This window comes from Electrona antarctica (genome assembly GCF_951216825.1).
Source record: "Electrona antarctica genome assembly, chromosome: 3".
In the NCBI taxonomy this organism is placed as follows: domain Eukaryota; kingdom Metazoa; phylum Chordata; class Actinopteri; order Myctophiformes; family Myctophidae; genus Electrona; species Electrona antarctica.
The window spans coordinates 42,254,442-42,272,163 of NC_136808.1; the positions used below are offsets into that span (position 1 = coordinate 42,254,442).

The window sequence follows — 17,722 nt, forward strand, 5'->3', positions numbered from 1 at the left end:
TAAACATTTTCACAGATAGCTTCATAAACTTCCCTAGTAAATCTGAGCACTGCCAGTCCCAGACCCCCTGTTGAAGAACCCTGCGTTATTGAATAAAGACAGGTCAAAACAATCAGCGTAATAGGGCTTTTACATAGCACCATAGGATGGTTCTGAGATTGGTTATGCGATATTGTGATATATTGGAGGATTGATCTGTACTGAACTATACTGATTAATTTGAGTCTACATAATGCTGTTATGCCATGGGCTCTACTTTATCAAACCTACTACAAGCCCAGATGTCACTATTGAAGTACAACTCATCTTTTATAAGAATATCAAATAGATAATGTACATATATGTCTCTCTCTTTATCACATTTGACTGTATGCCCAGCACACAGTCCTGTCCTCGTCTATCTCCATCAGGCATGACTCATATCTTCCAGCCAACTCTGAAAATGTAAATATGCTCTGTTATGTGTTTAATAAACTTGCCATGTGATATTGCCTGGTGGTGTGAGCTTGTTCTCTGAGCTCACTGTTTGTGACTCAACTGAATAAACACTCACCACCCCTATGAGGGAAACTCTTACGATCACAACAAAGGATAACTACATTCACAACCATGAATAACTGTTCTACGTGTGGAGTTTATTTTTTTATCACCAGGCTGCAGCCTGTACTCCTGTAGCCTATATTTCCGCTCACTCGTGCTGATGAAACACCAAGGGATTATAATGCCAACATTCAACACAAGCTGTAAAGCTAACCCAGGTAATGTTGGCCTAATGCGTCACTCTGTCTAAGTATAAATAAAGTTAAAAAGATTAGCCTGATGAGTGATCAAGACGGCCGACTCATCAGGCTAATCTTTTTTTTATCATCCTCTCCTTGTTGATATATTATGCCAATATGCCATTTAGGTCAAAATCATGATATAACTTTATGTTGTGATAATAAGCAGCAGTAGCCTAAGTCAACTACATGTCTTCCGTTCCGTGTGCAAGGCACTGCCGCCACCGGCCACCACCACCACACCACATGCGGTGTTGGATGAAATAAAGTCAATGATAGCTATCGGTGCCTGTGATACGAACGGGTAACGTGTCCATTTTTTGACGGGCGGGACGGATCTGGTTTCGAGTTTTATATAAATCACGGGTAACGGGCGGGTTGCGGAACTGATGATTGACGGGCGGGGCGGGTACAGGTATCGAAAATTGGACCTGTGCAGGACTCCCCAGAGCTCCTATTTTGAAGGAATCCCGGGAATGATTGTGTTAACATTACAGCAGCAAGCAGCAGTTTGGCACATCAGCAGAATACAATCTGCTATTACCTTCCACGTTCACGACGTGAACCTTCTCCTCCTCCTCCTCAACAACTCGATAACGTTCTCATGTTAGTTTGTTACCGTACTTATTTTCTGAGCCATGCAAATAAACAACCCGCACTGACCGGAGACATTCATGCGCCCCGTGCGTAAAGCTAAACCAGAAACAGGACAGTATATTGCGTCAGCACGGATGTAGCCTCGAAAACCCAGACATTTTATTTCCAGCATGGATATAGTTTAGGGATAAAGTGTGCACGCTTCTATCTGTTACTTCTCTGACACAGCACATGCAGTTCAACTTCGGTGGGACACCGACCGCGCTGAGAGCCATACACAGCTGCAGTTAGGTTTTTAATTAAAGGAGAATTCCATGCAAGAAGACTTTCTTACCTTTCTTTCTAGTTGTTACATCCCCACCAAAGAGGTCCAGGTGTTTTTTTGTGCAAAAACTCCTTTTTGGCTATTTCCCCTACCATAAGCCCTCAATGAATTGCATTGAATGGGAATTGAATGGGCTATGGGGTGTTGTGCTAATTCGCTTATTTCCATCGAAATAAGTAGTAAAGTGTGCCGCTTGGGATATTATTTACATTATGAAGAGAGGATATATACAAAAAAATAAATAATTTTGAGCGATGTAAATAAGCGAATTAGCACAACACCCCATAGCCTCATTCAATTCCCATTCAATTCAATGCAATTCATTTAGGGCTTATGGTAGGGGAAATAGCCAATAAGGAGGTTTTGCACAAAATAACACCTGGGCCTCTTTGGCGGGGACGTAACTACAAATAAAGGTAAGAAAGCCTTCTAGCATGGAATTCTCCTTTAAGGGCGCGTTCTGAATGCAATGCAATGCAAACTAATAGGCGAGTGCGCTCCGGTGCGGTATGTAAAGGGAAAGAATGACTTCTGTCCGTCCGTGACAATAATCAATCCTACAGTTTGAATTCTGTACACACGCACACAGAGCAAAACATATAATATGGGGAAATCTTTTTTTCCCCCCCCGACTTTTCCTAATTTGAATAGACTTGTGTTAATGAAATCGATGCATCGGTTTTTTAATTAATGCCCTATTGTCACACACACACCCCTACGCACGGCACATGCCATTACTTTTCCATTTTATGTCAACTAATAGCCAGCCATAATGTTATTAGTAATTTGTTCTCGCATACTCCTGGCCTTCCTACTCATGGTTCCAGGTTTATTGCAAATGGAAAGACAACCTTTCAAACACCTCCGTCATGTCATGGACTCATCTGGCCTCAGAACGGTCAGGGAAACAAGCCTTTAGAAACGTAAGAAAGGCCGGATCTAACTGGTAAGAAACTCAAACAAACAGGCACAAGATTCTGATCTCACTCACACACACACACACACACACACACACACACACACACACACACACACACACACACACACACACACACACACACACACACACACACACACACACACACACACACACACACACACACACACACACACACACACACACACACACACACACACACACACACACACACACACACACACACACTTTTGAAGGAAGAGAGCGGGCGATGCCATGGTGGATGAGCTTCCCTAAAGTCTGGGCTGTAATTTGCCAGGCTTTTGGGTGGGGTTTTAGCAGAGGCAAAAAGATAATCGCAGACCTCAAACATATCAACACGACAACCACATCTTTGATGCCACAAAGAGAGAAAAGTCTGCTAAGAATAGTCTCCCGCTTTTGGCGTCTGTGTCGGGACAATGATTAGAACGTGGTGGTTAGATCTTATGCTGGGCTCCTTGGGTTCCCACCCTTTCGTTGGAGTCTGGGCCCAGTATTACCAGCACCGGCATGCTTGTCTGTCTGTCCGTCTGTCTGGGTATCTGACTGGTTTGTTGGATCAGCCTATACACAAAGTGATGGATGTCTTGCTTCCAGAGGTTAAATGACAGACCCTGTGCCTAGCTTCCACACACGCAGGCCTGATGCCTCCCACAGACGTAGTGTCCCCTCCTCCCAGTGCGGTTTCCACGTCTGCCCTTTCCATCTCTTTCATGGCCTCCCTTATTGCTCCCCTCTCGTCCAAAAAGAGACAGAGAGACAAACACTCTCTCTCTCTCTTTATGGCACAGACACGCGACGGTGTCTTTCTTGGTCTTCCTTGTCTGCTGTCCATCAGTGTTGCCCTATCAAAAGGTGGGGCCCCACCTTTTTTTCTTCTTTTTTTTAGGGGCTCATTAATCATCCTTGGTACGACAGGAGGGCCCCTTAATCCAAGCCCCTCTCCCCTCTGCCCACCACCCAAACCCCTCCCCCCATGCCCTTATCCCCCACGGTGTTATCAAGTTTCAGTGGCTGTAACTGTAGCACAATAAACAGAGGGTGAGGGGAGAGTGGGGGGAGGAGAAGGAAGAGGACGGACGGACAGACAGACAGACAGACAGACAGACAGACAGACAGAGGGGGTGTGTGGCAATGAGCAAATCAAATTCACCTACATCATAGGTGTGGGATAGTTGTTGGAAGGAATGCCATCTGTACATTTTTCGTGTGTGTGTGTGTGTGTGTGTGGGGGGGGGGGGGGGGGTAACTGCATGCTGGTTGCAGATCTTTCCAGGAGTTTTCGGGTGTTAACTAACATGAACACGAGGCCATATCAAAAAGGGGGGGGAAAGGCCAGAGAATGTTCCTATTGTGAAGCTATGCTTGTACAGAGGGCCTGGCTATTAGTGGAGCCAGTATGAGGCGGCCACAGAGAGTAATATAATGCATACATGGATCCCCCAGAGCCCATTCATGGTGTAATTGGTGTGGACAGAGCTCTTGGTCTCAGGGTTACAGTTAGGGGAGGAAACATCCTCTGTTGTCCTGCTGGGACACTACTGTTCCCACGCCGCCAGCCTGACCACCAGGTCTGCCCTACCTCATCTGGTCCTGCATGCTGTCTGGCCTGTACAACAATACCATACAACTGGAAGTCTATTAGGCTACTAAGAAGCTCCCTTTAAGGTTCACAGATTGGACTAAAATGGAACATCTTCGTGAGGCGGTCATCACCAACTCCCCCCACCCCCATTTCTTTCTCCAAATCTGTACTACATCTCTCCCAGACCCACACAGATGGCTTACACGGCAGAATACTCAGTGATAATTGAATTGTGAGAGTCGGGTGCATTTGTGTTACTCTCAGAGTTAAATGCACACAGAATACTACTGTACCTCATATAACAAAGGCCCAAACCTACATGGTCTAAAACAACAGTGCTCTCACTAAAGCGCTGATAGCACACCATGTGGTCAGCTTAAGCTGAATGTGCACTACACTTAAAAAGAGGCTCACGCCGGGGCAGATCGAGCCTCGTCTACTCTAAACTGCCTACTGCAACAACGTGTGCGATGGGTTTGTTTCTGGCTCAGGGCAGCCAGGGGCAAAAACACTTGTTCCTCATTATTTACCCCTCTCTCCACCCCAGTCTACCCGCCCCATGCTTGGTTGGCCGATCCTATCCTTGAACAGGAGTCTCTCTCAGGCTGGCTCTGTCCATCAGAGCCTGTGGGGACATTAATCAAGCGAAGTGACAAGCAGTGGCAGCCAGTTGCTTGTTTTTTTTTTTTTTTGTGTGTGTAATGTACCCGCAGCTTCTGCGATCTCACACCCACCCCTCACATCCAGTCCCCTCATCCTCCTCCAGCCCACCCCCCCATCCCTAAAAGAAAGAGAAGGAGTGTCGAACCAAAACAAACAATCGCCCATCTGCTTATTAGAGAGGCTGTCTGTCTTAAAAAAACAAAAAAACAAAGGGACGCTACAATGTAAGGATGACAGGCACATGTGTGTGTGTGTGTGTGTGTATAGTATACTGTAAATCAATGTTCCCTAATAAATAAACATATATAAAAAAAAAGAGAGGCTGTGAAGCATTGAATGGTGCTGTCACAGCACCATTCGATGCTTCACAGCACTGCTGTGTGTGAAGTAAGAAGAAAGCAGGAGTTGTAATGGATATGATGCACAGAACGACACCGGTGGAACGTGTGCGGGCTAGCATCCATCCAGCGCTCTTCAACGCAGGCAGCTGTAGTGCATTTACATTGTGCTTTACCTCTCAGGCATTTAGCGGATGCTTTTATCCATGCTGACTCAGAGTAGGTAAGTGCAATCATAAACATCAACAACACAGCAGCAGCAAACATCAGCTTCTGCACTGCCAAAATGATGGCAATGAGGTACAAGGGGAGAGCGCCATCGTGTTCACGCAACGTTCTTGTGGCATAGGAAGGAGAATGAACCACATGGACCCCAGCCTGGGCAGCATTCGTTTTCGGGTTTATGATCCGGTTGGGAGCAGATGATATCGTTACGTCATGTTGTAGTCATTGTTATCAGGCCGGAACCCTCAATCTGGAACTTCCTTTCCCTCAAACCGGAAGAATAATACCTTCCCACTAAAAGCCGCAGGCTACGAGATAATGAGTCACACTTTTATTGGGAAGCTATTATTCTTCCGGTTTGAGGGAAAGACCAGGCTTTCCTCCGAGGTGGAAAGCCTGGTTACGCGAGGTTACATGGACGCTAGGCTAGCGTCCCAATTCTGGGAATGTCATAATAGGTGAACGTTCGGCAAACATAGCATGTCTACAAGCTCACAACACACGTCATGTTCTGATCAAGTATATAGGCTTTAATTGAGGTCCTGCAAAGACCTCAGGTTAAAGAAATGGTGTCAGGCAGAGAAAACCGCAACAGGAACCAAAAATGGGTAGAAGGAACAACTAAGCACAAGAAACTAATGGTGGATGATAGATTAGAGAAAATAAGAGTTATATGTTGAACATAATAAAGCTCTTTCTCCAACAGCAAATGTGCAATCTCCTGTCTGACTGTTGTTGAATGTGTGAGATAAAGTGCCCAGTAAGGTTATAAGAGTACAGAGGAACGTTTAGCTTTTTTTTTTTTTCTTCTTGCGCCTTCTGTTGTTTCTGTGATACAGGGCCTCTTTACACACGGACAGGATTTAAGACAGCTGCTGAAATTCCACACACACACACACACACACACACACACACACACACACACACACACACACACACACACACACACACACACACACACACACACACACACACACACACACACACACACACACACACACACACACACACACACACACACACACACACACACACACACACACACACACACACACACACACACACACACACACACACGTTCCTGTTTTTAAGCGCAGAGCCAGGAAATGGGAATCCCTCGTAAGTTTTCCTTCCGTTGTTGCTCTTCTCACAAGGCCCAGAGGCCCCAGGATGAGGTGGGAAATCGCTCCACCATTTGTCTCTCCCTCTCTCTCGCACTCCCTCTCTCCCTTTTCCTCAAACAACCTCACACTCTTGCTTCTTCAAATGCTTCCCAATACTACTGTGGTGGACTATTCACTTTCTTAGAAAGGCCACTTTGTAAATCTATCATTTGAAGAGTGGGCATCCCAACCCGTTTAATGCCTTCTCCGGGCAAACATTCTTCACTTCCAGTCCTGGAAGAACATACTTTCTGCAGGCTACACTAGCTCAGCTGTGGCACCGCAATAACAGTTCCTATCAAACACAATATATTACTTTAAAAAAAAAAGACTGCTAAGGACTTAAGTCCAGTGACTGTAAAATGGGCTGTCAGCTACACACAGGCTAGTAAGATGGTGCCAGTAATAACGGGGGTTGGGCTCTCCATCTCACTGCATTTCACAGGAATGCTCCTGGCACTGACGGCAGAGCAGAGCGGGACGCTAGCCAAGCAATTTGTTAGCCCTGATTAAGACTCCAATTTAGGAGACAGCGGAGGTCAGCCACGAGCCTGTTGAAGAAGGGGCGGAAGAGGGGGTGTCGTTCTCACTCTCAGTTGGCTCCAATACTAAAATAATTTCCTCGCGTCCAGTGCGACAGCTATACACAAGTGGCCCTCCAGCTAAAAGCATTGACCTCACAGGTTTCCAAGCCTCGCAAATGTCAGCAGCAGTCATTGTTGCAGCCTGCATGAGTGCATGCGCTTCGGCACTGCCTTTTAAATGCTTAAAAGCCATGGCCAGTTAATTTTCAGCCATCTAGGAATAATTGCTAGAATGACATTCTCTCTTGTGTCCTTCCACTTAGCGGGAAAACCACACTCGCTGAAAATGGCGTTGTTTCGTTGAATAAAATCATCCTCTTTCTGGCTTGTGGAAAGCCATTTGTGAGTTGTGACAAAATACACCATAATGAAATTATTATTTGAATTGATACAGAAATGTATAGAAATTAACCAATACATAAATCATGAGTAACATTCATTTGACATTTATAAAATAAAAATGTACACACAGTAGGTAGCCTACTGGGGGGAAGCCACACTGTGTGTCATAGGCTCAATATGTCTATTTGACACATTCAGTAGATCCCGTGATCTTTTGTGGCCAGATGTAATTTCTTGGGGTCTAGTAGGACTATAGTAAATAAAATAAAAAGACATCGCTATACAATTGTGAAAAAATTACACATTTAGCCCCATGCTCGAATGCCCCCGCCCCCCTGTCAAAAACAGCTACAATTCTTAAAACGGAAGAAAGCAGCAAATGGAAAAAAATGAACACTCATCTTTTACTTTCCCTAAACATGAACCTTGGTTGAAAAAAACTAAAGTTGTCCTTTGATCACATAAAACCCATTGAAACATTTCCAAAAAATACACACCATGTTGAGCTTTTAGATATGCTAAAATGTTCAACTACAATGACATGCCCAAAGTAGGAAGGCCAGGGTGAAAGTGGTTAATCAACCTGTTTAGTTTGTGCTGCTGTCTGTCTTGTCTGTGTGATGGATGTGCGTGTGTGAGCAGCCTTAACAGAGACAGGGTCACTCCCAGAGTGTGCCAGAGGACTGGTGGACATGCTAACAGGGTCTTCTGACAGACCCTCTGGTTCCTGCTCCCAGACGACCACCCAATTCATCACCTTCTAAACAAGACCTTAGTGCTCAGAACACAGCACACTGGCAGGCTGCTGCACCTCACACAGATACAAAGACACTGGGGGTGGGGGTGTGTGACACACGCACATGATTGAGTACGGTTCTCAACCTGTGGGATGATTTTGGGGTAGTCCCCAGATGATAGTGAAGTGACAATTTAAGGACTTTTAAGACCATTTTAATCCCCCCCCCCCCCCCCTAAAAAAAACAAACAAAACAAAACAATTAAAAAAAAGACCATTATTGCATCAAAAATAATCAACAAACTGGTCAAACATTGGCCAAATTGTCAAATATAAGAGGCAAAAATTGTGAAATTAACAGATCTACAAGCTCACAACGCGCCTTCCTGGAACCGAATCAAACAAAAGTGAATGCTGCAACACCTACATTCCAAGTGCTTATCAGGGAGGGTTCCACACTCCACAGTTCAAATATGATTATTTTGGTTCACAGCCTGAAAAGGTTAGACAGCAGGACCATTTCTTTTAAATAAAATAACCAAGAGGAACACATTCAATGGCGGACACAATCAACCAACAACCATAGTAGACGAGGCCTGTGACAGCATGTATGACAGCCACTGATAATGAACTGGCTAGAACTTAAAACCTGCTCTCATTGATAAGGCATAGACATAGATTTGCACAACATGCGCGTGTGGATGGAAAAGGACACGCGTTGTGCATGTACTCACTCTCACACACACATTACATCATTGCGGCATCTACCATAATAAATATAGCCATGTCTCTGCTAGATTAAATATAAGCTCAGATGGGGTCACGGTGGCACAGTCGGTAGTGCTGTCGCCTCACAGCTAGAAGGTCCTGGGTTCAATTCCCACTGGGGACGCTGTGGGCGTGTTCCCTCCTCCGCGTCATCAGTGCCCATACCCTCACAAAAACATGCAGTAATCCTGGTCTCTAAACTACCTCCCCCTGGCCAGGGGGAGCCTGATGGAGGGGATAGGAACTGGTCGGAATATAGTGTTCCTTCCACGCGCTACGTCCGACCGGGGAAAAGAAGCAGCTTGGACTCCTCATGCATAGAAGGAGGCATGAGGTCAGTCCGCTGCCCCCCCAGGTTGGCAGATGAAGTGTAGCGCCCAGGATTACATTAGATAATTGACACTGGGTGAAAAAATGGGTTACAAAATCGTGGGATAAAAAAAATATATATATTTATGTGACTGGTGTGCCTTCTGTTCCTACTTGAAAGAAATCATATTTCCTACTTAAAATGGTCAAAATACCCCCCCCCACCCACACGGGTTTAATCATGTTGTATCTTATCTTACACATACCATGACATACATACTGACACGCACACGCACACACACACACACACAAAAGAGTCTGACAAAATATTATTAAGTGCGTGCGTGCGCCCACCTACCGCACCTTAATCACAACCTGACAAGATATAATAAAGTAAGCAGCACTGTAATAACATAAAATAACACTGGGATTCACCTCCACAAGTTATTACCTCAGCCATTCATCTTCAAACATGCCCCACATATGTCTGATAAATGCCATAGTGCATTAGCTGTCCCACATATGTGGGGCATGTTTGAAGATGTGCATGCATGTTCACATGCACAGTACGTGTGCATATGGTCTTGTGTGTGTGCGTGCGTGTGTCTTCAAAGGGGGAGAGAAAGAATGTGCTCATCTTATTATGAAGGCTAGGTCGAGGCCAAGACAAGCTGGCTGTTTGCCAACCAAATGAGTTCAATCACAAACTGGTACCAGACCCTCTCAGCACCATGACACCAGACCCTCTGAGCACCATGACACCAGACCCTCTGAGCACCATGAGAACAGACCCTCTGAGCACCATGACACCAGACCCTCTGAGCACCATGAGAACAGACCCTCTGAGCACCATGACACCAGACCCTCTGAGCACCATGACACCAGACCCTCTGAGCACCATGACACCAGAAGCTCTGAGCACCATGAGAACAGACCCTCTGGGCACCATGAGAACAGACCCTCTGAGCACCATGAGAAAAGACCCTCTGGGCACCATGAGAACAGACCCTCTGAGCACCATCAGAACAGACCCTCTGAGCACCATGACACCAGACCCTCTGAGCACCATGAGAACAGACCCTCTGGGCACCATGAGAACAGACCCTCTGAGCACCATGAGAACAGACTCTCTGAACACCATGAGAATAGACCCTCTGGGCACCATGAGAACAGACTCTCTGAGCACCATCAGAACAGACCCTCTGAGCACCATGACACCAGATCCTGAGCACCATGGTACCTGATCGTATGAGCACCATGGGATCAGACCCTATGAGCAGCAGCAACATGTACTAGCCTCGGGGACCGCAGGCGTTTTGTACATGGAAATCTGGTCTAGGAGTGGGAGTGAACCTTCAACCAACATCTGCTCAATTCTCCATTAAGTACAGAGGACCTCATTTTTGGAATAAATTACCGCCTCATATCAGAGACTGTACAGTACTAGCCTTAGTTCCTTCAAGAGACAATTACTGCAGTTCTTATTATCAAGCTTGGGCAACACGTCCTAGTCACCTTGCTCTTTATTATCATTATTAATGTTACTACTAGTATCATTTCTTGTTATTATTAATCTTTTGTATTATTTTCATTATATGTTTTAATTTTATTATAATTAGTTTAAGCTCACTTGGCAGCTTTTAGGAAGGCCACTCGATAAGCCCCTCCGTTTTCTTTTGGCCCTTCCGGCACATTGTTTTTTGATTTATTTTAATACAAACGTATTTCATCCCATTTGATTTTACCTTTGTTTGTTTTTAATGTACACATGTGCAAATAAACTAAACTAAACTTTGAATTTCGTGAAACCAATAACAGTGCAGAGGGGCGTCACCTTGGTGACGTCAGTGTTCTCTGCTGTGCCTACCGGGGAGGGGAGGAGGGGGGCATACACACAGATCTGTGAACCAATAGGATCTCCCGGACCTCTAGACCAGAAATCACACTGGCTGGGGCAGGCTAGAGATGTACCGATACCATTTTGTCCTTCTTGATACAGCTTCTGATAACTTGCGTATCGGTCGACTCAATACAGAGTACCTGCTGCGTCTTTCTGATTTTTAGCTGCGTTTTTCCGCAGTTTATTCCTTAAAACGCGCCCAGTCTGCAAGGAACTTTGCAGGTCTGTAAAGCATACACATTGAGCTTTTCCCATTTGTACACTCTCAGAGTTATGGGGTTCCTGGAAATTAAAAAGTTTGAGAACCACTGATCTAGGAATAAATAAATAAAGACCATTACTAATTGTTAACGTTAGTAAAATAATTATGTAAATAGTACAGTAAGAGTGTAAAACACTGCATCAACTGAAGCATACACAATATGAAATGAAATATGCAATAAATTACGTAAATTATCAGAATGGCCGGATTGGAATGGCATACTCGCCGATACCTATACCAGCATTTTAAGCAGTATCATTTGCTTTTCCGATACCGATATCGGAACAACTCTAGCAGCACCATGGGATCAGATTGCTTGACCAGTGACCACCATGCATGGGATCACATCCCAAGAAAGGAGGCTGTTGTTATCTAGAGATGTCTTGGCTATCAGGGAGTTAACATGAGCAAAGTATGGTAAGCCAAGTTTCGTTAAGAAGAAGGATTACAATAGTAACACGTCCGAGTTTGGTCTAGTCTTTCAGGTATATTTTGAGACGCACGTGCATTTTGAACCCTTTTTAAAACTAAACTTGAACTCTGTGTTTTAAAGTAGAAGTAAATTGGAGCTATAGGACTTGCAGGCCAATCGGATAGTGGAGACTAATGAGATTTCAGGGTTTCTAAGCCATTAGCAGTGAGTATTTTAACAGAGTAGACAACAGTAGCTAATACAGGAATTTTTTATCACTTTGAAATTAGCAGTTGTATTTGTTTTAATCTAAAACATAACTAAATTAAACTATAGATAATCCTGTTTGTTTCTAAGATATAAAGGTCTCAGTTTTCTGTTTTCTTGTTCATTTTGAGATGCAATTTTATTATTATAATTATTACTATTATTATAATACAATAACAAATATGGATGAATCTGTCAGTGTCAGTATATACCAATATCGACATACAATATCGGTATATGATGTTTTTGAATTAAATCTGAAAAAGCCTTTTGTGATAATGAAGGTTGCACATTCAATGTTTTCTGGGGAACAAGTTGGAAAAATGTCTCACACACACACACACACACACACACACACACACACACACACACACACACACACACACACACACACACACACACACACACACACACACACACACACACACACACACACACACACACACACACACACACACACACACACACACACACACACACACACACACACACACACACACACACACACACACACACACACACACACACACACACACACACACACACACACACACACACACACACACACACAATGTTGTGCCAGGGACCCCCAGAAGAGATGATGCATGTAAAATAAAAAGTGCTAGCTTCCCACAACTGCAGTCAAATAGTTAAATGTATGAAACAAAAAAACAAAATAAAAGAGAGAGTTAAGGTCTCCACACACCGGGTGCGAATTCGGACTTTTAGCGGCGTTGGTTTTCCGAAAAACGCGGCTGGTGTGTAACCACCTTTACAGTTACGAACATATACATGAAGGTATTCATACACACATGAAAATAGTGACTACTGGTGTTTTGGTCCAGTTGTCCAAAAGCAAACAAATAGTACCAGTCATCTCGCTGTACAATGGGTTTTCAGTTGCTCTGGAGGAGCACGATAACCCATCCTAGCAGGAAACGACTGTGAAGGAAGGCAAGTTGTGGTATTTGCTACCCAACCCCCAACTGGGTGCCATCCTAAATCAGAAACCAAACTGGGGTATGAAAACAAGGAGGTTATCCTGAGCTCTGCTCTATATCCCACGCTACGCCTGCTGTTATCAATATTATTTAAAATATATATATATATTATATATGTATTTGATATATATAATATATCAAAATTATAATAATTGCTCATTGGTCCACATCCAACATTCATTAACTTAATTGAAGTTAATGAACGTAAGGTCATTCCTCCCGGGGATTAATGTGGTTTATCTCGTCTCATCTCAGTGCGAGCAGATAATGCTGGCTCATTTATAACTCTCAAAATCACAATCTACAAAGTCTTCTTCTTCATAGTAGACAGGAGTGATTCAATATTTAGATTCTTAGATTATTTATACAGAGTTACACAGTTATCTCTCAGTGGACACAAAGGCTCTGGATCCAACATATGAACATCATTATTACATCATTATGTACACTTTGCTACGCCTTTCATAACACAGCAGGGGTGTAAACACTAAACTGTGAACACATGAAGACAGTTCGTATTCCTTCTTTGAGGTGATCTTACCTCTTTTCTGCATGAAGGTGAAAAGGTCATCCAAGAACTCTTTCCTGTTGGGGTCGTTGTCCAGTTCATACAGCTGAGGAACAAAACACAACAGGAAGTCAGACATCTATTTATACGTCTACTTCAAGCAGGTTCACACAACTCCAGCCATTTCTGACACCCCACCCCCCCTTCCGAGGTGAACTACCACCGTGGCCGTAACAACAAATCACCCTTCCGAGGTGAACTACCACCGTGGCCGTAACAACGAATCACCCTTCCGAGGTGAACTACCACCGTGGCCGTAACAACGAATCACCCTTCCGAGGTGAACTACCACCGTGGCCGTAACAACGAATCACCCTTCCGAGGTGAACTACCACCAGCCCTTCCGAGGTGAACTACCACCAGCCCTTCCGAGGTGAACTACCACCAGCCCTTCCGAGGTGAACTACCACCAGCCCTTCCGAGGTGAACTACCACCAGCCCTTCCGAGGTGAACTACCGCCGTGGCCGTAACAACGAATCACAGATAGTAGATATCTCACGTTACACCTCACTGTCAAATTGGTAGCTTGATGGTGTGATATATAAACACACCAATTCATTATGAGGATGGGTGTCACAAGGTAGGCACAGCAAATTCCATCTGAGTGTAGAAATTAACCATTATGAGTCAAATTGTACACTCTCAAAGTTAACACTAAGGATTTTGATGTGTAGTTGCAAATTGCTGCCCCTCTTAATAAACGATAAATTATATAATGACGGGTCAAAAACTCATAGCACATCTACAAGCTCAAAACGTGTCACTTCACACAGATACATTTGATAATTTTGTGGGACATTGTATTATGATCAAGTATACTGCATTAATTTATTAAAAAACACAAAAGGTTGGACATGAGTACTTAAAATATGTCCGACAGCAGCGATATATTTTAAGTGTATCTGATGATGTGCCTATTGGCTTGTCATTTTTCTTTCCCGGACTATTTGATGGCCTGTTGGTTCAGTGTGGACTCAAGACACTCACCTTAGCAAAGTCTCTGGAGGCCTCTCCTCTCCCTCGGTTTGCGTCTGCGTCGTCCGCCCAGCTTGCATTCCCATTCTACAGCACAAGAGAAACATGGAACACAGTCAGATGCCCTGTTGTCTTGGAGAATTGGACTTGAGTTACAACTGTATTTTGACAAGTTTTCCCATGTCTACGCCAAATCTCTTCGTCAACAAGCTCATAATGCAATGCAAAGAAGCAATTGTGAGTTTGTTGATCGCCCATTTTTGGCTAATGTTCCCCCCAGAATATGGACGCTGGGGTCCAAGTGGCCAACCACTGAAGCCCTATATACTTTCTCATAAGACGAATAGCCGATCTAAAAGCTCAATGTGACGTGCTGGGCATGGCTGAGGGAAGTAGGGGTGCTGGGGGGGCTGTAGCACCCCCTCCCCCCAGGCACAGCCCCCCCTCGAACAGGAGGGGAAGAAGAAAAAAAAGAATAAAATATGCTGTATCACAGTATTGGCACCTTATCCTGGTTAATTGCCTGTGTCAGTTCGTTCATATAACTTGCGTGTGGAGAGGGAAAGTAAAGGCCACGTTTGCGCGTGAAAATGCGCGAAAATGCGCGTGCATGATGCGCGTGCGCACGCATTTTTGCGGCGCGCGCTATGCGCGCGCACCCCCTACTAGACGCTCAGCCCCTGCGAGTGTAAAGTACTTCCCGCGGGCCTGGTGCTGGGATCTTGTAGATCCGTTTTTGGTGTTTTTGAAAAGGTTCGCCTACACATTGAAACGGCATTATACATTTATAATTTAAACTCACAATTATAATCTGAAGGAGAGAAGGGCACAATGCCAGTACAGTCAGTGTACAGATACAATTATAATTACAGTTAGCAGACACTTATCCAGAACTTATAGTGCAAATTAGCACATATGGGGAGTGTATACAGTTGGAGGGGGTACAGCATTGTATAACAGAGCTATGTCACATTGCGTTGTTGAGGGTATACACTACAGCTTTTTGAAACAACACCAATCATTTGCAGTCACTTTCTGACAAAAAGCAGCATATTTTCGTCAAAACTATGCACTCATACTTTCCAATGCAATACTGCAGTTTATTTTTCCAGAGGTTGGATTAGTTATTGTGCCCCTGAGCTTGCACGTTCCCCTCCCCTCCCCCCTTTTCCTCCTCAAACATCTCCATTTGGCCCTAAACCATCTGCATCTGGGCCTGCCCTGCTATGCCCCCTCCCCTCCCTTCACCTCCCCTGCCTGCCCTGCTCCCGCCCCTGTGTCTTCCGATCCCAGCTGGATACAAGGGCCCCCCATCCTTCATCTCCAACACAGCTGCAATGGGCGGCCAAGTTCACGGGGTGTGTAGCTGACTGTCAAGAGAGGTGAGGAAGGGGAAAGCAGGGGGTTGGTCACTACTACTAGCTCTCACGCGCACAGATAAGGGTTGATCAGAGGTGTGTGTGTGTGTGTGCCTCAGTTTAACTTAGTTGCGTGCCAGTATTGTACAGCATAAATAATAGATATACAAGCTCACAATTGGACACACACATTCGTGACGCGTTATGAGCTTGTATATCTTCTATTTACGCCATGCAACACCGGCATGCAACACAGTATAAATCAGGCTTTTAGTGCTGTGCGTGCACGTGTTTGTGTACACAAGAAACAACCAAGTGTGTGTGTGAAGTGTGTGTGTGTGTGTGTGTGTGTGTGTGTGTGTGTGTACGGTGGGTGGGGGTCACTGGCCCCACAGGACGGGAAGCCGGCAGGGATAATAGGGGCAGAAAAAGGCAGAAGAGGGTGCACGGTATGTGCAGAGCAGGAATTTTCCTCCTAAAGACAAACCTATAAAAGCATCAGGAATCAAAACAAGATCCGCTCGGAGAGAGAGGGGATGTTAATAGCCACGGCCTCAGGATCTCCTTTCACCAGAAGTAGCCCATTGGTCAGTAAGGCGACCAACAAGCACTGAAACGAGAGCCCAGGAGGGCAAAGGTTGCCTAGGCCCCCGAGAGCAAGTCATTCTCACCCTCTCACTCTCTCCTACTTGTAAGGGGTTGTCAGCGTTCGCACTTCCTCAAACAAATCGTCATCAGCCCAGTGACAGGGCCAAGTGCTTGTGGTCTGGCTACTGCTGCTGGACATGTTCCAGCCAGGTGATAAACAACATGCAGGACTAGGGCTGCAACGGGCATGTTCCAGGTGGTAAACAACATGCAGGACTAGGGCTGCAACGGGCATGTTCCAGGTGGTAAACAACATGCAGGACTAGGGCTGCAACGGGCATGTTCCAGGTGATAAACAACATGCAGGGCTAGAGCTGCAACGGGCATGTTCCAGGTGGTAAGTAAACAACATGCAGGGCTAGGGCTGCAACGGGCATGTTCCAGGTGGTAAACAACATGCAGGGCTAGGGCTGCAACAGGCATGTTCCAGGTGATAAACAACATGCAGGGCTAGGGCTGCGAGCAACGGGCATGTTCCAGTTGGTAAAGCATCATGCAGGTCTAGGGCTGCAAGCAACGGGCATGTTCCAGGTGATAAACAACATGCAGGGCTAGGGCTGCAACGGGCATGTTCCAGGTGATAAACAACATGCAGGGCTAGGGCTGCAAGCAACGGGCATGTTCCAGTTAGTAAAGCATCATGCAGGGCTAGGGCTACAAAAGGTAATCAAACAATTTAATTGATAATAGAAAACAAATAATTAAATATATACATGTTTTTTATTTATTCATAAATAAATGTGTCGTGCTGAATCGTTGACAGAAACAAATGTGCTATAAATAAACGTTTGCTTTAGTATTTTTTTTTTGTGCTGGTGAAAGTTACAGAAGTGCAGCGCATGTGGTGTGCATAATATTAATACAGTAATGATTGTTTAGTAAACACATCGAGTGTCTTCCATCCTATGTTCAAGAGGCTTCTGGTTGTAAGTGGTCAAAAATCGGAACAAAGTCAGCT

At 44.9% G+C, this 17,722-nt stretch overlaps 1 protein-coding gene across 1 annotated transcript in view; it reads right to left on the reverse strand.

Annotated features, from left to right (window-relative positions):
* Positions 1-17,722, reverse strand: part of LOC306920835 (AT-rich interactive domain-containing protein 3B-like) — a 76,750-nt gene that overhangs the window by 32,453 nt on the left and 26,575 nt on the right. Inside the window, exons 3-4 of the mRNA XM_079497759.1 lie at positions 14,771-14,845; positions 13,756-13,828 (exon numbers count right to left, since the gene is read on the reverse strand). Of these exons, the coding sequence (XP_079353885.1) occupies positions 13,756-13,828; positions 14,771-14,845 (148 nt within the window). The remainder of the gene's footprint in view (positions 1-13,755; positions 13,829-14,770; positions 14,846-17,722) is intronic.